The 19783-nt window shown below is 45.3% G+C and overlaps 1 protein-coding gene across 1 annotated transcript; it reads right to left on the reverse strand.

Annotated features, from left to right (window-relative positions):
* Nucleotides 1-801: 801 nt before the first annotated feature.
* CLEC17A (C-type lectin domain containing 17A) lies at nt 802-13012 on the reverse strand (the record flags this gene model as incomplete). Its single annotated transcript, XM_082835274.1, has 12 exons — nt 802-934; nt 3426-3535; nt 6814-6965; nt 7176-7271; nt 9346-9408; nt 9494-9634; nt 10276-10317; nt 10492-10533; nt 10617-10667; nt 10750-10782; nt 12753-12827; nt 12970-13012. 12 exons carry the CDS (start codon nt 13010-13012, stop codon nt 802-804), a joined length of 981 nt encoding a protein of 326 aa, XP_082691400.1.
* Nucleotides 13013-19783: the final 6771 nt, after the last annotated feature.

A 19783-nucleotide genomic window follows, 5' to 3' on the forward strand; every position in this document is an offset into this window, starting at 1 on the left:
TTTGCCCCACCTGCTTCCCAGAAGCTGGTCCACATCAAGTAGGCAGTAAGGGATCCCAGTCCCAGCATATATCATGGTCCAGAGGAGCCAGGGTATTTTCTGTTCCAGCTCAATCAGTGCCAGACCTGGAGCTCCCAGAATCAGTATCATTTCCTAAGAGCCAGGGACTTGGTGACTTTCCTCCAGACCCCAGAACTGGGAGACCATTACCAAGACCTGGTGTCTCTCCAGCTCACCATCTGCTATGGGCTGAGTTTTATGTCCCCCCAAAAAAAAAACTCATATGTTAAATTCCAACCCCCAATGTGATGCTATTAGGAGGTTGGGACTTTGGGAGTGATTAGGTCATGGAGGTGGAGCCCTCATTAATGGGATTAGTGTCTTTATAAAAGGGACCGCAGAGAGCTCTCGCCCCTCTCAGGATGTGAGGACTCGGTGAGATGATGGCATCTATGAACCAGGAAGCAGGTCGTCACTAAACACTGAATCTCCCTGAGCCTTGATCCTGGGCTTACGAGCTTCCAGAACTTTGAGCAATAAATGTCTGTTATTTATAAGCCATCCACTCTACAGTATTCTGTTACAGCAGGCTGAACAGACTAAGACACCATCCAACTGAACAAGCCCTCAAGTCCTCGCCCTAGAAATGATCTGAATTGCACCCCAGGGAACTCGCTGCATCCAGGCTGCTGGTTCCATCTTGGGCACGTCCACATCAGTTCTCAGAGGGCAGGAGGTTCTCATGTCCAAAAGCCAAGGGGTACCGGGTACGGACCCCCCACCCAACCTCAGCTCTTGGGTTCAACAGGAACATTTCCGCTCACAAATCCAATATGTAGTTTTGTCGCAAGAGAGGTCATTCCAGGTGCCACCTTTGTTCATGCTGGCACAGTCCTCATCATGGAGGTTGTTGGGTTCCTGTGGGTCCCAAAAGCTGGATAAAGGAAAAAGTGCATATAGGGAAGGATGAATAGGTGGAGCACAGGGGGTTTTTCAGGGCAGTGAAACTATTATTCTATATGATACTGTGATGGTAGATACATGACATCATGCATTTGTCAAAACCCATAGAATGTACAACACAAAGAGCGAACCCTAATGTAAACTATGGACTTTAGGCCATAATAATGTATCTATATTGGTTCATCATTTGTAACAAATGCACCACACTAATGCAAGGTGTTAATAATAGAAAACAAGTGTGAGGGACAGAAGGAATATGGGAACTACTTCTCTGTACCTTCTTCTCAATTTTTCTGTAAATCTAAAACTGCTCTAAAAAATAAAGTCTGACTCAGACATAAAAAAAGAATGATATTTTGCCATTTGCAACAACATGGATGGACTTGGAGGGTATTGTGCTAAGTGAAATAAGTCAGACAGGAAAAGACAAATACTATATGATATCACTTATATGTGGAATCTAATAAATGTAACTAACTAGTGAATACAACAACAAAGAAACAGACTCACAGATATAGAGAACCAACTAGTGGTTACAAGTGGGGAGAGGAAAATGGGGAGGGGCAATACAGGGGTAGGAGAGAAAGAGGTACAAGTTATTAGGTATAAAGAAGCTACAAGGATATATTTTACAACACAGGGAATATAGCCAATATTTTATAATAACTATAAATGGAGTATAACCTTTAAAAATTGTGAATCACTATATTATACCCCTGTGGCTTATATAATACTGTACATCAACTATATTCAATTAAAAATAATAATAAAAGAAACAGAAAAAAGAATAAAGTTTATTAATTTAAAAAAAAAGACTATCAGAAAAAAAAGAAAAAGAAAGGCCTTCATTGTTCAGGGCTCTTTCTTCCATCCAAATCTTTTCTCAGCCTTTCAGAATTACCTAAACATGCTGCATTATCCCCTTCACCCCAGCAGCTTGTCTGTTTTAACTCAGCCTCACCACCTGTTCACCAGAAATTCTCCCAGCCCCTGAATCAGTTTCCTGCATCTGGTCAGTTTCTGCTTCCTCTTCCAAAGAACACTTCTGTTACACCACGTTCCTCCCAACCTTCTAGGTATTGTAATGTCTTAGGTCATGTTCCCTTAAAGCAGAGCCAGATTTGGCAATTCGGGTGCAGAGGATTTATTAAGGGCTGTTCTCAGGAGATAGGGAGTGAGAGAAACAGGATGTGGCAGCGGATAGAATTGAGCAAGGATGTAGGTTCAGCCTGATCTAGCCTCAGCCTGATCCCACAGGAAACTCTGAAATTTGAATAGCACCACAGAGTTATTCCAACTTGAAACAAGGGGTTCAGGCTTCTCTTAACTGGTCACTGTCTGTGGTATGACCCCAATGGGAGTGGAGTAACCTCCTAGCTGAACAGGCTTCCATTCAGCTGAAGCCAACTCTCTGGAGAAAGCATAACTGTGAACTTTTAGCAGTCAATGCCCCCTGCTGGAGGGAGCCCTCACCAGCCCCATGAAGGGATATGAGCTGAGCACCTGCAGTGCCACACCATGCCATGACATCTCAATTTGCAGAGCTCTGCCTCCTTCCAGGAATCTTTAATAAAAAATAAAATCCCCAGACAAAACACTAATATCTCTAATATAGAAGGAGCTCCTAGAGATCAGTAAGAAAAAGACCAAAACCACAATATAAAAAAATACACAAAAGATATGAATAGATAATTCACAGAAAAGTTAATACATATGGCTATTAAACATATGAAAATACACCCAACCTCAGGGATAAGAGAAATGCAAATTAATACTACACTGGGTTTCCATTTTTCACCTACATATAAACCAACAAAATTCCAAAAGTTTGATGAATGTGTGGGCAAAAAATTATAGTCAAGCTGGTGAGAGAATAAATTGGTATAACCAGTATGGGGGACAATTTGTTAATGTTTATTTAAAATACAAATACATACACTCCTTGAGAAAGTAAAGTATAATGGCTAAGAGCATAGAGTTTTAAGCCAGGTTGGGTGGCACTGCCACCTGCTAGCTGTCTGACCTTGGGAAGGTTGCTTAACCTCTCTGTGCCTCATTTTCCATACCTTCAAAATAGAGATAATAATGGTACTCACTTTACAGAATTATTAAGAAGATTAAATAAATAAGCTAATATAAAGAGTGCCCAAAAAATGAGATCCTGTTCATCCTTTTAGCAAATCAAAATCTTCCTCTTCCTTTTGTCCTATAGCCATGCCTCCTTTTTCTTTTTCTCCCCCCAACCATTGGTCTGGGGACTTGATATGTTTGAGCAGTTGTGCTAAAGGTTGAGATGTTTCAATGGAGGAAAAATTAAAGTACAGGCACCAGAAATTCTATCAGAAAAAAAAGCACCCTTGTGCCTCCCAGTCCAGCTCAGCCTGTAATTCTAAAGAATCTGCTGGTTTGGACTTCACAAGGACTTACAAGGAAGAGAGATCCCAAGAGCCCTGGATACTTGCCTGAAAGTGATGGGTGACCCATCCAGCCACCTCCAGTCCCCTTCACGGTTTTTGTCGTTCAGCCCCAACCAGTATACCCGAGGAGAGCCATGAGCCTTGGCCACAAAGTTCTGCAAGTACAAACTTCATTCAGCCATCAGTTCTACACACCCTCTGCTCTGTCCCACACACATTTAGGGCTTGTGAGTGCCACCCCAATACCTTTCCCAGTCCCCATGGCATGCAGAACAAGATCAATGCATTCCTCCCACTTGAGCATGTTCAGTGGTAATAGTCATGCCACCTTCTTGCAAAACCTATGAACCACTCTGTGCCTCAGTTTCCACCTCTGTAAAATGGGATAATAGTTGCTACCTCCTCATAGAGTTATTGAGAGGGTTGAATGAATTAGTATGCATAAAGAGCTTGAAACAGTGTCTGACATGCAGTAAGTACTATGACATCTTAACATTTAACATTATATAATTTAAGGAACATTTTAATAATAATAAGTGATATCTTGATTTCCCTGGTACTTTCACGCCACCCTGCAGTCCTCATCTGCATCCAGGCAGAAGAACTTGGGTGGCGGGGGAAGGAAAGGAATGGGGATTCCTGGCTTTTATATTTCCAAAGCCCAGGCCTTTGGGGAAAAGAAAGGACTTGGGCAAAATACAAAAGATTAGGAAGAAAATGAAAATATCATGATCTAATGCAACTCCTCTCCAGGCAAACTGATCTATGGTAAGGGAAACCAGATAAGTAGTTCCCTAGGGTGGGGGTGGCGTGACTGGGAAAGGGGCATGAAAGAACTCCCTGGGTGGTAGAAACATTGTAAATCTTGACTGGGTTGACAGTTACACAGGTGTATACATATGCCAAAACTCAGTGAATGTACACTTAAGATCTGTGCATTTTACTGTATGCAAATCATATCTCATTCACTCAACCTTATTCAAGACCAAGATTCCCTAAAAGGTAGAGAGGAAAGATTGCAATATGAAGGAAATTATGGAGATGTAGACATGGTGGGTGCCAGAAAGAGGGCTCTGCATTTCATTCCCTGGTAGAGTCCGAGGTGATGGCCAAAACCTCAGATGGGTATGAAAACTCTAAAAAGTAGAGTGTACCTCGACCCTGTTGCCTGGGTAAAGCCCCAGAGAAGTATCAGGAAACCAGAAAGAGAAAAGAGCTGCTTGGTCCATCAAATTAGAATAGTGCCTAGCACACAGTAGGTGCTCAAAAATTGTTCGTTGAATTAATAAGTTAATAAGTGACCTACACACTTTGCACAGATATCTCATTTGATCTTCATTGTGACCTACTGAAGCAAGGATTGTTAACCCCATTTTATAGATGAGAAAATTGAGGCAGAGAGAAGTTAAGTAATTTGTCCAGGATCATTCATCCAGTGGATGTCCCAGTGGATACCAGCTTGGAGTAAAGACCTTGAGGACCAGACATGTACTACCCTCCGCCTTGACCCCATATAAGCTGTTCCTACTCAGAAGAAAGATAGAAGATCTCAACTGACAGATAAAATTTCCACCCTCCTGGTATAATGGGAGCTCAAAAGAGGCAGGAAATGAGTTATTTAAAGAAAATAAAGTTATATTTCTTATGCACCTGAGTTTAGGGAGTATGACTTATACCGCCCCATCATCTTATTACATCTAATTAAATTACATCATCTAATTTAATCTCAAAAAAGACCCCTCTGCACTACTTACTCATACAAATGATGCTATGAAACAGAAAGATTTTTTTTAAATAGAGGGAAAAAAATAGGATGGTAGGCCTAAATCTAACCAAATCAATAATTACATTAAATGTAAATGGTCTTAAAACACCAATTAAAAGCCAGAGATTGTCAGATTGAATTTAAAATATATATGTAAGACCCCACTATATGCTATCTACAAGAAAACTACTTTTTTTTTTTTTTTTTTTGCAGTACACGGGCCTCTCACTGCTGTGGTCTCCCCCGTTGCAGAGCACAGGCTCCAGATGCGCAGGCCCAGTGGCCATGGCTCGTGGGCCCAGCCACTCCGTGGCATGTGGGATCCTCCCGGACCAGGGCACAAACCCGCGTCCCCTGCATCGGCAGGTGGATCCCCAACCACTGCGCCACCAGGGAAGCCAGAAATCTACTTTTAAAATAATGACATAAACAGGTTAAAAATAAAAGGATGGGAAAAGATAAACCATGCAAACACTAATCAAATAGTGCTATGAAGCTTATGGCCAAGAACATGGACTTTGAAACCAGCTTCCTGGGCTCAGATCCTAGCTCTGGCACTTACTAGTTGTAACAAGCAAGTTGCTTAAGTGAAATATGCCTCAGTTTCCTCATCTGTGAAGTACTGATATGTAATGATATATACTGTGTACAAATGGTCTTACCACCTAGCTTTGGTAGTATTAAGTCATTAAAGTTATTTACACATATTCCAATTCTCCTTCTACATAAACATTGATGCAACCGTCTTTCCCTGCATCTTAAAGCATAGCAGTGCCCATGGGACTTTCTTTGTGAGTGCACATAGGTAGAAGTTTTAAAAGTCAGTGTATGACTTGCCTCATACACTTCCATCATTGAGCTATAGGGACTGTCTGTTACTTCAGCATAACATAACGTCTCCTGACTCACACACTAATTTATAGAGCTGTTGTTAGAATTATGTGAATGCATGTAAGATGTTTAGAATACAGCCTAGAGAATAGAAAGTGCTACCTAAGAGATAGCCATTATATTATATCTCCATGTTAGAGGGAAAACTGAGACTCAGAGAGGATAAGTAAACACAATCAGGATTTGAACTCAAGCAAAGCATACCCCCTTAACCTTCATATTAAAAGTTTTAGTGGGGACTTCCATGGTGGCGAAGTGGTTAAGAATCTGCCTGCCAATGCAGGGGACACGGGTTAGATCCCTGGTCCGGGAAGATCCCACATGCCATGAAGCAACTAAGCTCGTGCACCACAACTACTAAGCCTGCGCTCTAGAGCCCATGAGCCACAACTACTGAAGCCCACATGTTCTAGGGTCCGCGTGCCGCAACTACTGAGCCTGTGTGCTGCAACTACTGAAGCCCGCATGCCTAGAGCCCATGCTCTACAAGAGAAGCCACTGCAATGAGAAGCCTGCACACCACAACGAAGAGTAGCCCCTGCTTGCCGCAACTACAGAAACCCCATGTGCAGCAATGAAGACCCAACATAGCCAAAAATATTTTTTTAATTAAAAATAAATTTAAAAAATAAAACATATTATTAAAAAAGAAAAAGTTTTAGTGACTCAAAAGCAATTCCAATTTCTCTACATCCAGGCCTGGGAAGGATATGTAAATCCTAGAAGAGAGGCAGGCTGGCCCTGCTGGTTCTCAAGGGCTTAGTAGGGACAGCTCACCTGCTCAGCAAAGTTACTGATGATGACCAAGTGAGAGTAATTCTCCTGGCAGAACTTCCGGGCTTCATCCCATGACTTGGTGCTTGGAGAGAAGTAGTAACACTTACCCTGAAAAGGGAGCCAGCCCTCAGGGCAGGTGACCCTGGTACAGTCTGGGGACAGGATAGGATTCTGTCAGAGTGGGCCCAGAACCAGAGTAATGTACATGGTATGCCATGTACAGTTGTGCAGGCTATGCACTGCTCCACTCCAGGTGGGCACCACTCACATAGATTACACTAAGAATCACTTCCATGGATTTATGCAGTGTAGCAGCTCTGCCATGTCTCCCATCTCAGGGAAGTTCCCCAAGTCCCACTCACCTAATAAGCCCCGAAGTTCCAGCAGGGACTGGTTGGTGTCAGCTCTTACTCGTTCAATGTCCTTCTTCAGGCCGGCTAGCCCCGCCATGCCAGTCACTGTCAGCAGGGATGGGCTGTAGGGTTAGAGACCCAAACCCCCACCTACCCACCTACCCATCACTGACTGCAGACACACCAGAGAACAGCAAGAGCTGTGTTCCCCCACTGCACCAATGTTCTACTGGTTGGTGGTAAAACTCAAAAACACATGCTCAGTGCCCAAGAAGAGCCCTAATGTGACTCCAAGGAGAGATTAATCCCTGAGGCATGGGGAAGGGTAAAGATGGTGGACTTCTTGCAGGAGGTGGGTTTTAAAGGAAAATGGTGATTCCGTATCTCTAAGGGGATGGGGAGGCTCAGTAGGCAGGAGCCACCTTGGAAGCAAAGGTCCAGAGACAAGCATGTTGGGAAAGACTGGTGCAGTAGAGGTCAAGCAGAACCTCACAGGAGCTTGAGCTGAAAGTGGGAAGAGGTCTGGTGTCTGGGTCCTTAAATGCAAAGCTAAAGGTTTTGTGTTGGACTCCGGGCAGTGAGAAGCCATTGATGGGCTTTGACTGGAAGAGTGGCTTGGTCTGAAGTGTGGGGTGAAGGATTGTGGAATGGAGCAATTTTCAGACTTCAGGAATCATACTGAAAGCCTCTTCTACAACTAATGTATGTGTTCCCACTACTTTCACACAAATTTGCCCTCTCCCAATACTCCCCAGGGCCACCACTAGATGGCCCTTCAGTTGGACAAGACAGAAATCTTAGATAGATAGATGATAGACAGACAGATAGATAACATATACGTTATCCTTGACACTCTTCCCTCTCACTCACCACCATTCCCACTCACTCATTCCCAGTCTGGTCAATTTTACCTCCTAAATCTTTCCACTCCACCTACTACTCTTCATCCCCACAACCACAACTCTCATCCAAGCATCCATCATCTCTCAATTACCCAATTTCACCATTCTCCTCCCTTGTACTTATGTCGCCTCCTACCACAGGGCCTTTGCACATGCCTGAGACCCTGAACTCCTTACCAAGTTAACTCCTTCTCTTCCTTCACACAGCTATAGTACCATTTCCCTAGCGAAACTCTATATGACACTCTCAAAGATAAGGTCAAGACCCCTTGCTAGATTTTTTCATAGAATTGCCTTCCTCTTCCTTTGGACTATTCATCAAAACTTGGAATTTTACCCTCATTTGGATGATAATTTGGTAAATGGCTGTCTATGCTTGTACTGTCCAACAGAAACAAGATGTGAACCACATAGGTAATTTTAAATTTTCTAGTGTTTTAAAAGTCAAAAGAAAGTAAAATTAATTTGAATGCCATTTTTGTTTATCTCAATATATCCAAAATATTAGCATTTCAGTGTATAATCAATATTAAAGATTATCATTATTAATATTATTGATATATTTGACATTATTTTTGTAGCAAATCTTTGACATATGTATCTTTGGGTTGGATTTTTTGGTTTGTTTTGTGGCTTTGGTTTTCTGTTTTTTTGTTTTGGCCGTGCCATGTGGCTTGTAGGATCTTAGTTCCCCAAGCAGGATCAAACCCGGGCCCAAGGCAGTGAAAGCGCTGAGTCCTAACCCCTGGACCTCCAGGGAATTCCCATGAAATCTGTATGTATTTTTTTTTTAAGATTTTTTTCGATGTGGACCATTTTTAAAGTATTGAATTTGTTACAATATTGCTTCTGTTTTACATTTTTGTTTTTTTGGCTGCGAGGCATGTGGAATCTTAGTTTCCCGACCAGGGATGGAACCCGCACCCCCTGCACTAGAAGGCGAAGTCTTAACCCCTGGACTGCTGGGGAAGCCCCCCGTATGTATTTTAGTCTTACAGTATATCTCAATCCAAAATGACCACATTTCAAGTGCTCAACAACCACAGTGACTCATGGTCGCCATATTGGACAGTGGAGGTCTAGACACACACACACACACACTCCACAGGGACAGGGACTATGTCTGATGTGTTCACTGTCTTACCCACACATCCCCCACCCTGCTACCTAGCACAGTGCCTAGCAAAGATGGCATTGGGGTTGGTCATGAAGCTGGATTTGAGGATCATGTTCGTGCTCAATACGCATGGTTTGAAGGGATGATTGAAAGCACTCACCATTTGCTCGCCATGCCATCTGCTGAAAGGTTAACATCCTCAGCTCTTCCACCACCTCCCGGTCTATGAGAAGGAGTCCAGCTTGAGCCCAAGTCCTCCCATACCCCTTCCCCAATTTCTCTGCATGCCCCATCCTCACCTTACTCACATTTAATCAGGGTAACAGCCAGACCGGTGCAGCCCATGAGCAGTGACACCACCACCAGCAGACACACGTACACCATCAGTCTCTCCTCCTGGTAACACCTAAGACCTCCGGACTTCTGACTGATCCAGGGCACTGGAGTGGCTGGAGGGAAGAGATGGGGACAGAGAGACTGATGCTGGTGCTTCAGATAGTGAGGAATGGACCCTTGAGCTTTCCTCCAAGAGCAGGGGGGGCAAATGACTATGGTCATGACTATATCACCAGGTGGGGTCAGCAAGAGAATATCACGGAGAGAAAACGCTAAAGAAGCCCAGAGCATTTGTGGAATATACAATACGCCACACATTCTGTCCCACCGTTATTATTTTACTGGCTCCTCACCCTTATGACGTAGATATAAATAGTATTCCCATTTTGCAAATAAGTGAACTGAGGGCTTGGAGAGGTCATGCATAACTTGGACCCAGCTCTTCTCTTAACATTTAGGATGTATTATCTTCTACACTCCAGCAGCCCCTGCCCAAGCTGCTCCCCGGTGGCCCAAGCTGTGGACCCTTGCATCTGGGGCAGAGAACATTTCCCATAACTTATAGGCAAGCAGGAGGTAGGGCTTGAAGAGTACCTGGTGGATATCCTGGGTCCCTGGGGGTCTGGTTTAGACTCAGAAAGGAGGAGCTTCTGAAAGGAAATGTTTCTCTACCAGGGTCTCACTCCAGAGCTATAGGTCTCAAATACACTGGCCACCATGAGAGGGGAGATAGAGGTAAACCTAAAGGACTTACTGGCTATAGGCAGCTGGGATGGAGGATGTACAAGATCAGTGCCTGGAAGAAAGGCAAGAGAGGTTTATTCAGAAGTCACTGAAAGACTTCATCTTCCAAGATCAACAACCTCCCCCCAAGCCCTCTGATTTGTTCTTTGGTCAGAATTGGGGGACTGGAGGGAGGACTTCCAAGTGTCCGCTCTCAGGCTTCGTAATGGGTATTCCCACTGCTCACCCAGTTGAGGAGTTGTGCAGGTGACAGGGGTGAGGTTCAGGCCTGGAAGGGGTCAGAAAGACAACAGTCATGCAGAGCAGGGCTTCAGCCAAGTGAACAGGAAGGTCCCAGCCCTAGATGCTCACCTGTGTTCTTCAGGAGCTTGCAGGGAAGTGGGGGGCTCTCTGTTTTCTTTCCTGAGGAGGAAGGAATGGTTGCTCAGGCCCAGATCAGGATAAAGCCAGCACTGGGTCTCCTGTACCCCCAACCCCAGCTCACCTTCCCTTGGAGGCCTTGGTGGAGCCATCCAACCTGGCAAAGAGAAGCTCAGCATTACAGCTGGTCCAAGGATGGGAATGAGGTGGAAAGGCAGTGATGGAAACAGGATTGACATGTACGCACTGTTATATTTCAAATAGATGACTGGGACTTCCCTGGTGGTGCAGTGGTTAAGAATCCACCTTCCAATGCAGGGGGCGCTGGTTTGATCCCTGGTTGGGGAACTAAGATCCCACATGCCATGGGGCAACTAAGCCTGCGTACTGCAACTACTGAGCCCGCACCCTCTGGAGCCCATGCGCCACAAATAGAGAGGCCATGCACTGCAACTACTGAACCCACGTTCTCTGGAGCCTGCACGCCACAACTAGAGAGAGGCCTGTACGCTGCCATGAAGAGCCCGCACACCACAAGGAAGATCCCGCAGGCCGCAACTAAGACCCAGTGCAGTCAAATAAATAAATAAATATTTTCAAATAAATAAATAAAAATAAAATAGATGACCAACAAGGACCTATGGTAAAATTAATTAATTTATTATTTTTTTTAAAAAAGAGGGACTTCCCTAGCGGTCCAGTGGTTAGGACTCTGCACTTCCACTGCTGGGGGCACAGGTTCAATCCCTGGTCAGGGAACTAAGATCCCGCATGCCGCATAGTGTGGCCAAAAAAAAGAAAAAAGAAACAGGATTGAGATTGCAATGGAGGGTTAGGGATGGGGTTGTGCATGAGAATGGAATTGGGCTTAGGGATAGGGACAGGATTAAGATACAGTGACCAACCATCCTGAATGACCCAGGACTTTCCTAATTTTAAAACAGGAAGTCCCACATTCCAAGAAATCTTTCATCTCTGCACAAACTGGGACAGTTGATCCCCCTAAGTTAAAGACACAAGTGAGTTTGGGTATGGGAATAGAGTCAAGGTTAAGGTTGGGATGAGGGTTTGGATTGAGATGATGGGGTTGAAGAAGGGTCAGGGATAGTGATGGACATGGGAGTAGGTTTGTGATTCAGGGTGTAGTTGGGGTGAAGAATGGGGCTGTAGCTGCATTGGGGAATGGGGGAGAAGTTGAGGTTGTGTTGTAGTTGTGTCAGGGCTTGGTGATAGTTTTGATTTGGACAGGAGATGGGTTGGAGATGGGGCTGCATTTGGAGATGGGTGGGACCTAAATTTGGGGAAGGGGTGGCCTTGAAGACAGCGATGGAGTGGGTCTTCGGGTTGGGCTTGGGGACCATGCTGGGACCAAGATGGATTTGGAGACGGACAGTCAAAAAGCAGAGCCCAGGGGCTTCCCCTGGTGGGAGTTTACTCAGGGAAACCTCAAAGCCTCCCCTGTTTTTTTTTCGTTTGGCCCTGCCACGCAGCTTGCGAGATCTCAGTTCCCCAACCAGGGGTGAAACCCAAGCCATGGCAGTAAAAGCACCCAGTCCCAACCACTGGACCCAAAGCCTCCACTTTTATATACACTTATTGGACTCTTGTTGAGTCCCTGGCCAGGCATGGCCCACCCAAGTCTAAAGGCAAATTTGGGCCCTGGGTGTGAATGCGAAGAGGTTGGAGAGACAACAGTCCACTCACAGCTTCTGAAATACTGGCTTTCATGTCTCGGGGCCTTTGCATCCACCTGTTCTTTTCTGGGCTTCTCTTCTTAACAAACTCCTGTTCATCCCTCAAGTCTCACTCCAATGTCCCCTCATCTGACCCCGAATCCTCCCACTAGTGCAGGCAGACCCCTCAATTATCTTCAGGATTTCCCCAATTTCATAATCCCTCCCCTCTCAAACCTGCTCACCCAAGACTATGCCCAAGACTGCCTCCCCCATCAGACTGAGAGACCCTCAGGGTGGATGCATGGATACTCCCACCACCATGGTGCCCAGTATGGGCAGGCTGACCATGTATGTCTGCAGTGCCCAGCTAGTTCCCCCTGGGGAGTCTGTTCCCCAACCTCATACCTCAAATCACACATCTCTTCACCTGGCCTCTGAGAGGTCCTCTTACCTGGCTTGGGAGGAAGGTCCTTGTACGGTGGTGCCGTGTTCTCATAATCATCATCATCATCCTCTTCTCTGGGCCCTTCCAGAGGAAAGGCAAGTGAGAGCCCAGCCCATTCCCTCCTCTGTCCCTCACACCCTGGTCTCTGGCCCCAAGGTGGGAATACTGTAACCTGGGTCCTGACCACCCCTGGTCCCCAGCCCATGCCTGGCCAGGGCCATACCTGGCAGGTCCCTGCACCCAGAGTTAGTATACAGGGTGCACATGACTGCAGCTAACACAGGAGCCTGAGAAGAAGCAGGCAGAGCTCGGCAGCTTCTTCTCCTTGTGTCCTCAACTCAGGTGACTAGGGTTTTTCTCAGTTCCTTTTTTCTTTAAAAGTCAAGAACATGCAAATCTATCTTGAGGGGAACACCACAGACCGTGCGCACACACACACACACACACACACACACACACACACACACACACACTTATTCTTCTCCCCAGTTTGGATTCATGCATAGAAATAACAATGACAACAGCCCCTGCATTTGAGTTCCTACACAGCACCAAGCCCTGGGTGAAAAATAGATAAGCTCCTTCCTTCATGAAACTTCAATCGAGACAGGAGAGACAATAAACCTATAAAGAAATATAGAAATAAGCAATATGGTTTGGTTTTTTATTTTATTTCCAATAGTAACTAAGTATTATCTTAAAATAAAACAGGGTAAAGGGATAGGATGGGGGCTAATGTAGAGAGGTGGTCAGGGGAGGCCTCCCAGAGGGGTTGACATTTACAACAAGACGTTAAAGTAATCGGTGCTAAGGACTCCCACATTCCCACAGTGAAGTTTTAGGCTCACTGTGGCTACATAACAAATTACCCCAAAACTTCATGACTTAAAAAAACAGTAGGGGGCTTCCCTGGTGGCTCAGTGGTTGAAAGTCCGCCTGCTGATGCAGGGGACACGGGTTCGTGCCCCGGTCCGGGAAGATCCCACATGCTGTGGAGCGGCTGGGCCCGTGAGCCATGGCCACTGAGCCTGCGCGTCCGGAGCCTGTGCTCCACAACGGGAGAGGCCACAATAGTGAGAGGCCCGCGTACCGCAAAAAAAAAAAAAAAAAAAAAAAAAAACAGTAGGCATGTATTATCTCACAGTCTCTGAGGCTCAGGGATTCAAGAGCAGCTGTGTGGCTCTGGCTTGGGATCTCTCATAAGGTTTCAGTCAAGATGTTGCCCAGGGTTGCGGTCATCAGAAAGCTGGGCTGGGGCTAGAGGATCTCCTCCACGATGGTACACTCCCATGGCTGTTGGCAGGAGGCCTCAGTTCCTCGCCATGTGAGCCTCTCCCAAGGGCTGATTGAGTATCCTCACAACATGGCATAGGCCAAAATGGAAGCCACAAAGCCTTGTATGATCTAGCCTCACAAATCACAAACTATGATCTCTACTATATTTATCACATGGACCAGCTTTGAGTCACTGTGGGAGGAAACCACACGAGGACATAAATACCAACAGGTAGGCATCATTTGGAGGCCATCTTGAAGGCTGCCTACCACAGTCATATACACAGAACTTGCAAAGGAGTGTTTTTCATCCTGAACTTGACATCGACTGGAGGGTATTTAAAAAGTGAAAGTTAAAGAGAGAGAGAGGGATGTCTGTCTACCCTATGGGGAAACCAAGGGATGAGGTTTTGATTCACACCCAAAACAGCATGAAGTGAAATGACGGACATAGGAGAAAGGGCTGCAATAGGAGTGGCTGCGTCTTTTGGTACATCAAGGATGTGGGAGTTTCCTGTGAGCCTCGTGAAAGAGGTGGAATAACCAGACTGAGGCCCAAGAAAGCAGCCTGCCTATGTTTCTCAAAACGACCACCATCAGCCTTTGGGGCCAACAGCTCTAGAATCATCCGTGACGCCTCCCTTCTCTCTCATTCCACGGCTGTGGCACATTACGTTTTCAATAGCAACAATAGCTCATGTCCTACATGTTCTGATGCAACAATAGTTCATGTCCTACATGTTCTGATGCAATGTGACCATGCCACTCCATCAAGAAGTAGAGTCTAATTATCCTCCCTTTAAATCTGGGCTTGCCTTAGTGACTCTCTTATAACCAACAAAATGTGGCACAAGGGACAGCTGCCACGCAGCTTCCACCTGGCTCTGTCAGAACATATGCTCCCAGCTGACATTTTGTGAGGAAGCCCAAGCCACATGGAGGTGCTTGGCTCAACAATCCCCGTTGAGGCCAGATTTCAAGTCATCCCAGCCCAGGTGCCAGACATATACGTGAAGGCACCTCCCAATGATTCTAGCCCCCAGGAGAGTTAGAGTCACCTCCAGCCCTTTGGGTCTTCCCATCCAAGGCCCCAGACGTCATAGAGCAGAAACAAGCTGTCCCTACCATGCTCTGTCCCACAGAATCCATGAGCAGATGAAGTGATTATTTTATGCCACTACATCTGGGGTGGTTTCTTAGACACCCTAGATAACTGGAAATATGACCAATCTGTTAGTAATTCTGGTTGGCTCTACCTTCACAGCATATTCAGCATCTGAGTCCTTTTCACCTCCTGGTCTTAGCCATCATCCTCTTTCGCCTGGATTGCAGTAATAGCCTCCACCTAAGTCTACCCACTTCTGCCCTTGCCCCCTTTATGGGGGCAAACTCATAGAAGCAGGGAGATGGTTGCCCATGGCTGGAGGGAGGGAAAAAATGGGTAGATGTTGGTCAATGGGTACAAAGTTTCAGTTGTGCAAGATGAATATGTTCTAGAAAACTACAATGTGACTATAGGTGACAACATTGTATTGTGTACTGGAAACTGGCTAAGAGGGTAGATCTTGGGTGTTCTTAACACAAAAAAAGAATAAATAAAAGGAAAATGTTAACTCTGAAGTGATGGATATGTTGACTGGCTTGGTTGTGGTGAATATTTCACAATATACATGTATATTGGGTTATCAGGTTGTACACCTTAAATACATACAATTTTGACTGTCAAGAATATCTCAGAAGGACTTCCCTGGTGGTGCAGTGGTTAAGAATCCTCCTGCCAAGGCAGGGGACACAGGTTCGAGCCCTGGTCCGGGAAGATCCCACATGCCGCGGAGCAAATAAGCCCGTGTGCCACAACTATTGAGCCTGTGCTCTAGAGCCCACAAGCCACAAATACCGAGCCCACGTGCCACAACTACTGAAGCCCACGCACCTAGAGCCCGTGATCCGCAACAAGAGAAGCCACTGCAATGAGAAGCCCGCGCACCGCAATGAAGAGTAGCCCCCCACTCGCCGCAACTAGAGAGAAAAGCCCGTGCGCAGCAACAAAGACCCAACGCGGCCAAATTAATTAATTAATTTAATTTGAAAAAAACAATACCTCAGTAAAGCTGGAAGAAAAACAACCATAACTGTTTTTATTTAAACTTTTGATAATTTCTTTACCACAATTTTCTTTCACTTTTTTTTTAAACATTGCATTAATATATAATTTTTCTTGGGAAAAAAATAGAGTCTGAAATCAAGGTGTGGGCAGGGCCATGCTCCCTCCAAAGGCACTAGGGGAGGATCCTTTTTGCCTCTCCAGCTTCTAGGGTTTCCTGGCACTCTTTGGCTTGTGGCCACATCACTCCAGTCTCCGCCTCAGTCTTCACATGCCTTTTTCTCTGTGCATCTCTGTGTCTCAACTCTAGATGCTATGCTGGTGGTTTTGAAGATGCAGGAAGGGGCCATGAGCTAAGGAAGGCAGCTCTAGAAGCTGGAAAAGGCTAGAAAACAGATTCTCCCATTCTCGAAGCCTCTGAGGGAGAGCGGTCCTGCTGACAACTTGGTTTCAGCCACATGAAACAACTTTGAACTTCTGACCTCCAGAACTATAAAAGAATTCATTTCCGTTGTTTTAAACCACTAAATTTGTGGTAATTTGTTACAGCAAGCATAGCATATTACATACCCCAAAGGGCAAGACCCCAATTACTCTTTTGAGGGGTTTTCCATTAAAGTAAAAGGAAATGCAACTCAGATTGGCTTAAACAACAAGGAAATCCCATCAGGCCCGTCCATGTACAAGTTAGAAAATTGGGCGGGGTCGCTGTAATGGAGATTCAGAACAAGAGTGGCTTAAATGAGATGGAATTTATTTCTCACCTCACAGTCTCAATATAAGCAATCCACAGTCTCCGCCAGCGGAAACTCTTCCCCAGCACATGCGGAGGGGGGTGGCCCCAGCCCTACTTGAGGTGGGAGGGCAGCAGCAGACCAGCCTCCCTCTCCAGGAAAAGCTCACCCCAGGGGCTGGGCTTCCCCCCCGCCCCGTTCCCATGATGTAACATCCTGAACCTCTCCCACCTGCATGAGATGTGGGTGTGCTGTTCCCATTCTACAGATGGGGAAATGGAGACTTGTCTGAGAAGGAAGAGTCTGTCTGCCCAGCAAATACTCACTGAGCATACACAACAAGTATCAGATTCCAGATGGATATGGGGGGGTCAGGGTGGAGGGATAGGGAAGGGATGGGGGGATACACCAACCAAGAGGACTGATAGCATCTCTGGCCATCAAGGGCATCCTTTAAGGTGGGTGGGCCTGGGCAAGGTAAGTGTGGTGAAGGTTGGATGGTCTCACTATGTGAGGGTGACGGCCACATGGCCAAGGCCATGTCTCGAGACTTGGCACACAGTAGGTGTGCAGGAACTGGTAGTGAAATCCAGCCCTGTCAACTGGGTATAATAACATAAAGCCATGGGCCCAGGCTGACCCGGCTCTGCCGCATTCTTGCTACGTGACCTCAGGGAAGTAGAACAACATCTCCGAGCAGAGGTCTCCTGATAAGTCCAATGGAGATTGGGGATTCAGTTGTTCATCTATTCAACAGATATGTATTGACCACCTACTGTGTGTTAGGCTCTGTTCTAGGTACTAGGGAGACATTGGTGAATAACAACAAAAATCCCTACCCTTGGGATTAGAAACAGGGAGAGATATAATGAATAAAATAAACAAATACCTTATATAGAGAACAAACTAGTGGTTACCAGTGGGGAGAGGGAAAGAGGGGAGGGGCAAAATAGGGGTAGAGGATTAAGAGATACAAACTACTATGAATAAAATAAATAAGAAACAGGATATATTGTACAGCACAGGGAAATTAGCAATTATTTTGTAATAACTTTAAATGGAGTATAATCTATAAAAATATTGAATCACCATGTTGTACACTTGAAACTAATATAATATTGTAAATCAACTATACTTCAATAAAAAAACATACCTTAGAAATGTTGTTAGATAGGCATAAGCAGAAAAAAGAAGAAAAATAAAGCAGACAAGAGGAATCAGGTGTGCATGGGGCGGGACTGTTGCAATAGCAAAGAAGATCACAGAATGGAAATGATACAAAGCATGGTCTTGGACCAGAACCAAAGTATACTAGAAATCACAGAATGATATCTGGAAAATCCATATGTATACGTATTTGGAAATTAAATCATGGGTCAGACAGGAAGTCAAAACTAAAAATAGTTTTGACTGAATGAAAGTGAAAACGTACCATATCAAAATATGTGGGGTGCAGCTAAAGCAGTGCTAAGAGGGAACTGTAGGGCATTAAACACTTATGTTTAAGAAGGTGATGGGGGAGTTCCCTGGCGGTCCAGTGGTTAGGACTCAGCACTCTCACTGCTGTGGCTCTGGTGGGGGAACTAAGATCCCACAAGCCGCAAAGCACTAGGCGTGGCCAAAAATAAATAAATAAATAAGGTGATTGGGTATATTTGAAAGTTGCAAATAGAGTTTTTTTCTTTCTTTTTCAAGTAACAGTTTTGGGAACATCTTTCTTATCTGTGTTTCTAGGCACTCCTCTACATGCATTACAGAACTGTCTGCACATTCATTCACTAAAGTAATACTGTTCACAACTGGATGATCAAGGAACACTCAAAAAAAAACGTTTTTATACATGAGCTGTTAAATACACCTCTACATGCAATGAAAAATGGTCAGAAAAAAAAAAATGGTCAGCACGTTATTTACTGAGGTAAGACTCATCTAATCTTGCTGAGCAATTAGTGCTCTTAGAACCACCTTGTGTGTCTACAAACACTTCCTTATATGCATTACAGAACATATACCTGATCCATGCCCTAAAATAACACTGCTTTCACAAAGTATCTCTTGAAAGTTCTCATTACAAGAAAAAAAAAAAAAAGGGTAACGGTGCCGTAAAGGATGGATGTTAATAAGACTTAATGTGGTGACCATTTCACGATATATACAAATATTGCATCATGTTGTACACCTGAAACTAATATAATGTTATATGTGAATTATATATCAATTTAAAAAGAAGGAGGGGGGAGGAAGGGGGGGAGGAGAAGGAGGTGATCAGGAAAGACCTGACAGTCGAAATCAACTGAAGAAGGTGGGGTAAAGCCCTGTACCTATCTGGAAGAAAAGCATTCTAGTCTGTGCAAAGGCCCTGAGGACAGCAAGCTCCTGGTGTCTTCGAGAAACAGGGAGACTGAGATCCAATGTCCCCTTCTCAGTGAAACTTTCTAAAACTGAAGTTCCAAGCCCACCCTTCTCCATACACTCCATTCATTACGTTTGTCCTTAACAGTTATCACCATCTTATCACGCACATTGTGTCCAATAGGATGTTTGTTGAATGAATGAGTGACGGTCCTGCCCACCAAACCCTGACTGAGGCCAGGCCACTCCAGGCTCGCTGGTCCTCCACCACCAGCCAGCAGCCCGACACGCAGGCAGCAGAATCCCGGGGCAGCTCCTGGATTACAGGCGCGCCTCTGGTCACTACCACAGACCGAGGCCAGGTCTTCCCCAGGGACTGTCTAGGCCAAGCTAATTTATCTTTCCTCCTCTCCGGAACTAAATTCCCCAGAGCTTCCGATCTCCCATGCAGCGGACCGAGGCGAGGCGCAAACTCCGCCCAGAATGTTCTTCTCCATCCCCGGCCCCACCTGGGGCCTCCGAGGCTGTTCCGCCCACAAAATGCTAATGCAGCCCCTGCCCGGGGCAGAGCA

This window comes from Leucopleurus acutus (assembly GCF_964270905.1).
Source record: "Leucopleurus acutus genome assembly, chromosome: 3".
NCBI lineage: Eukaryota > Metazoa > Chordata > Mammalia > Artiodactyla > Delphinidae > Leucopleurus > Leucopleurus acutus.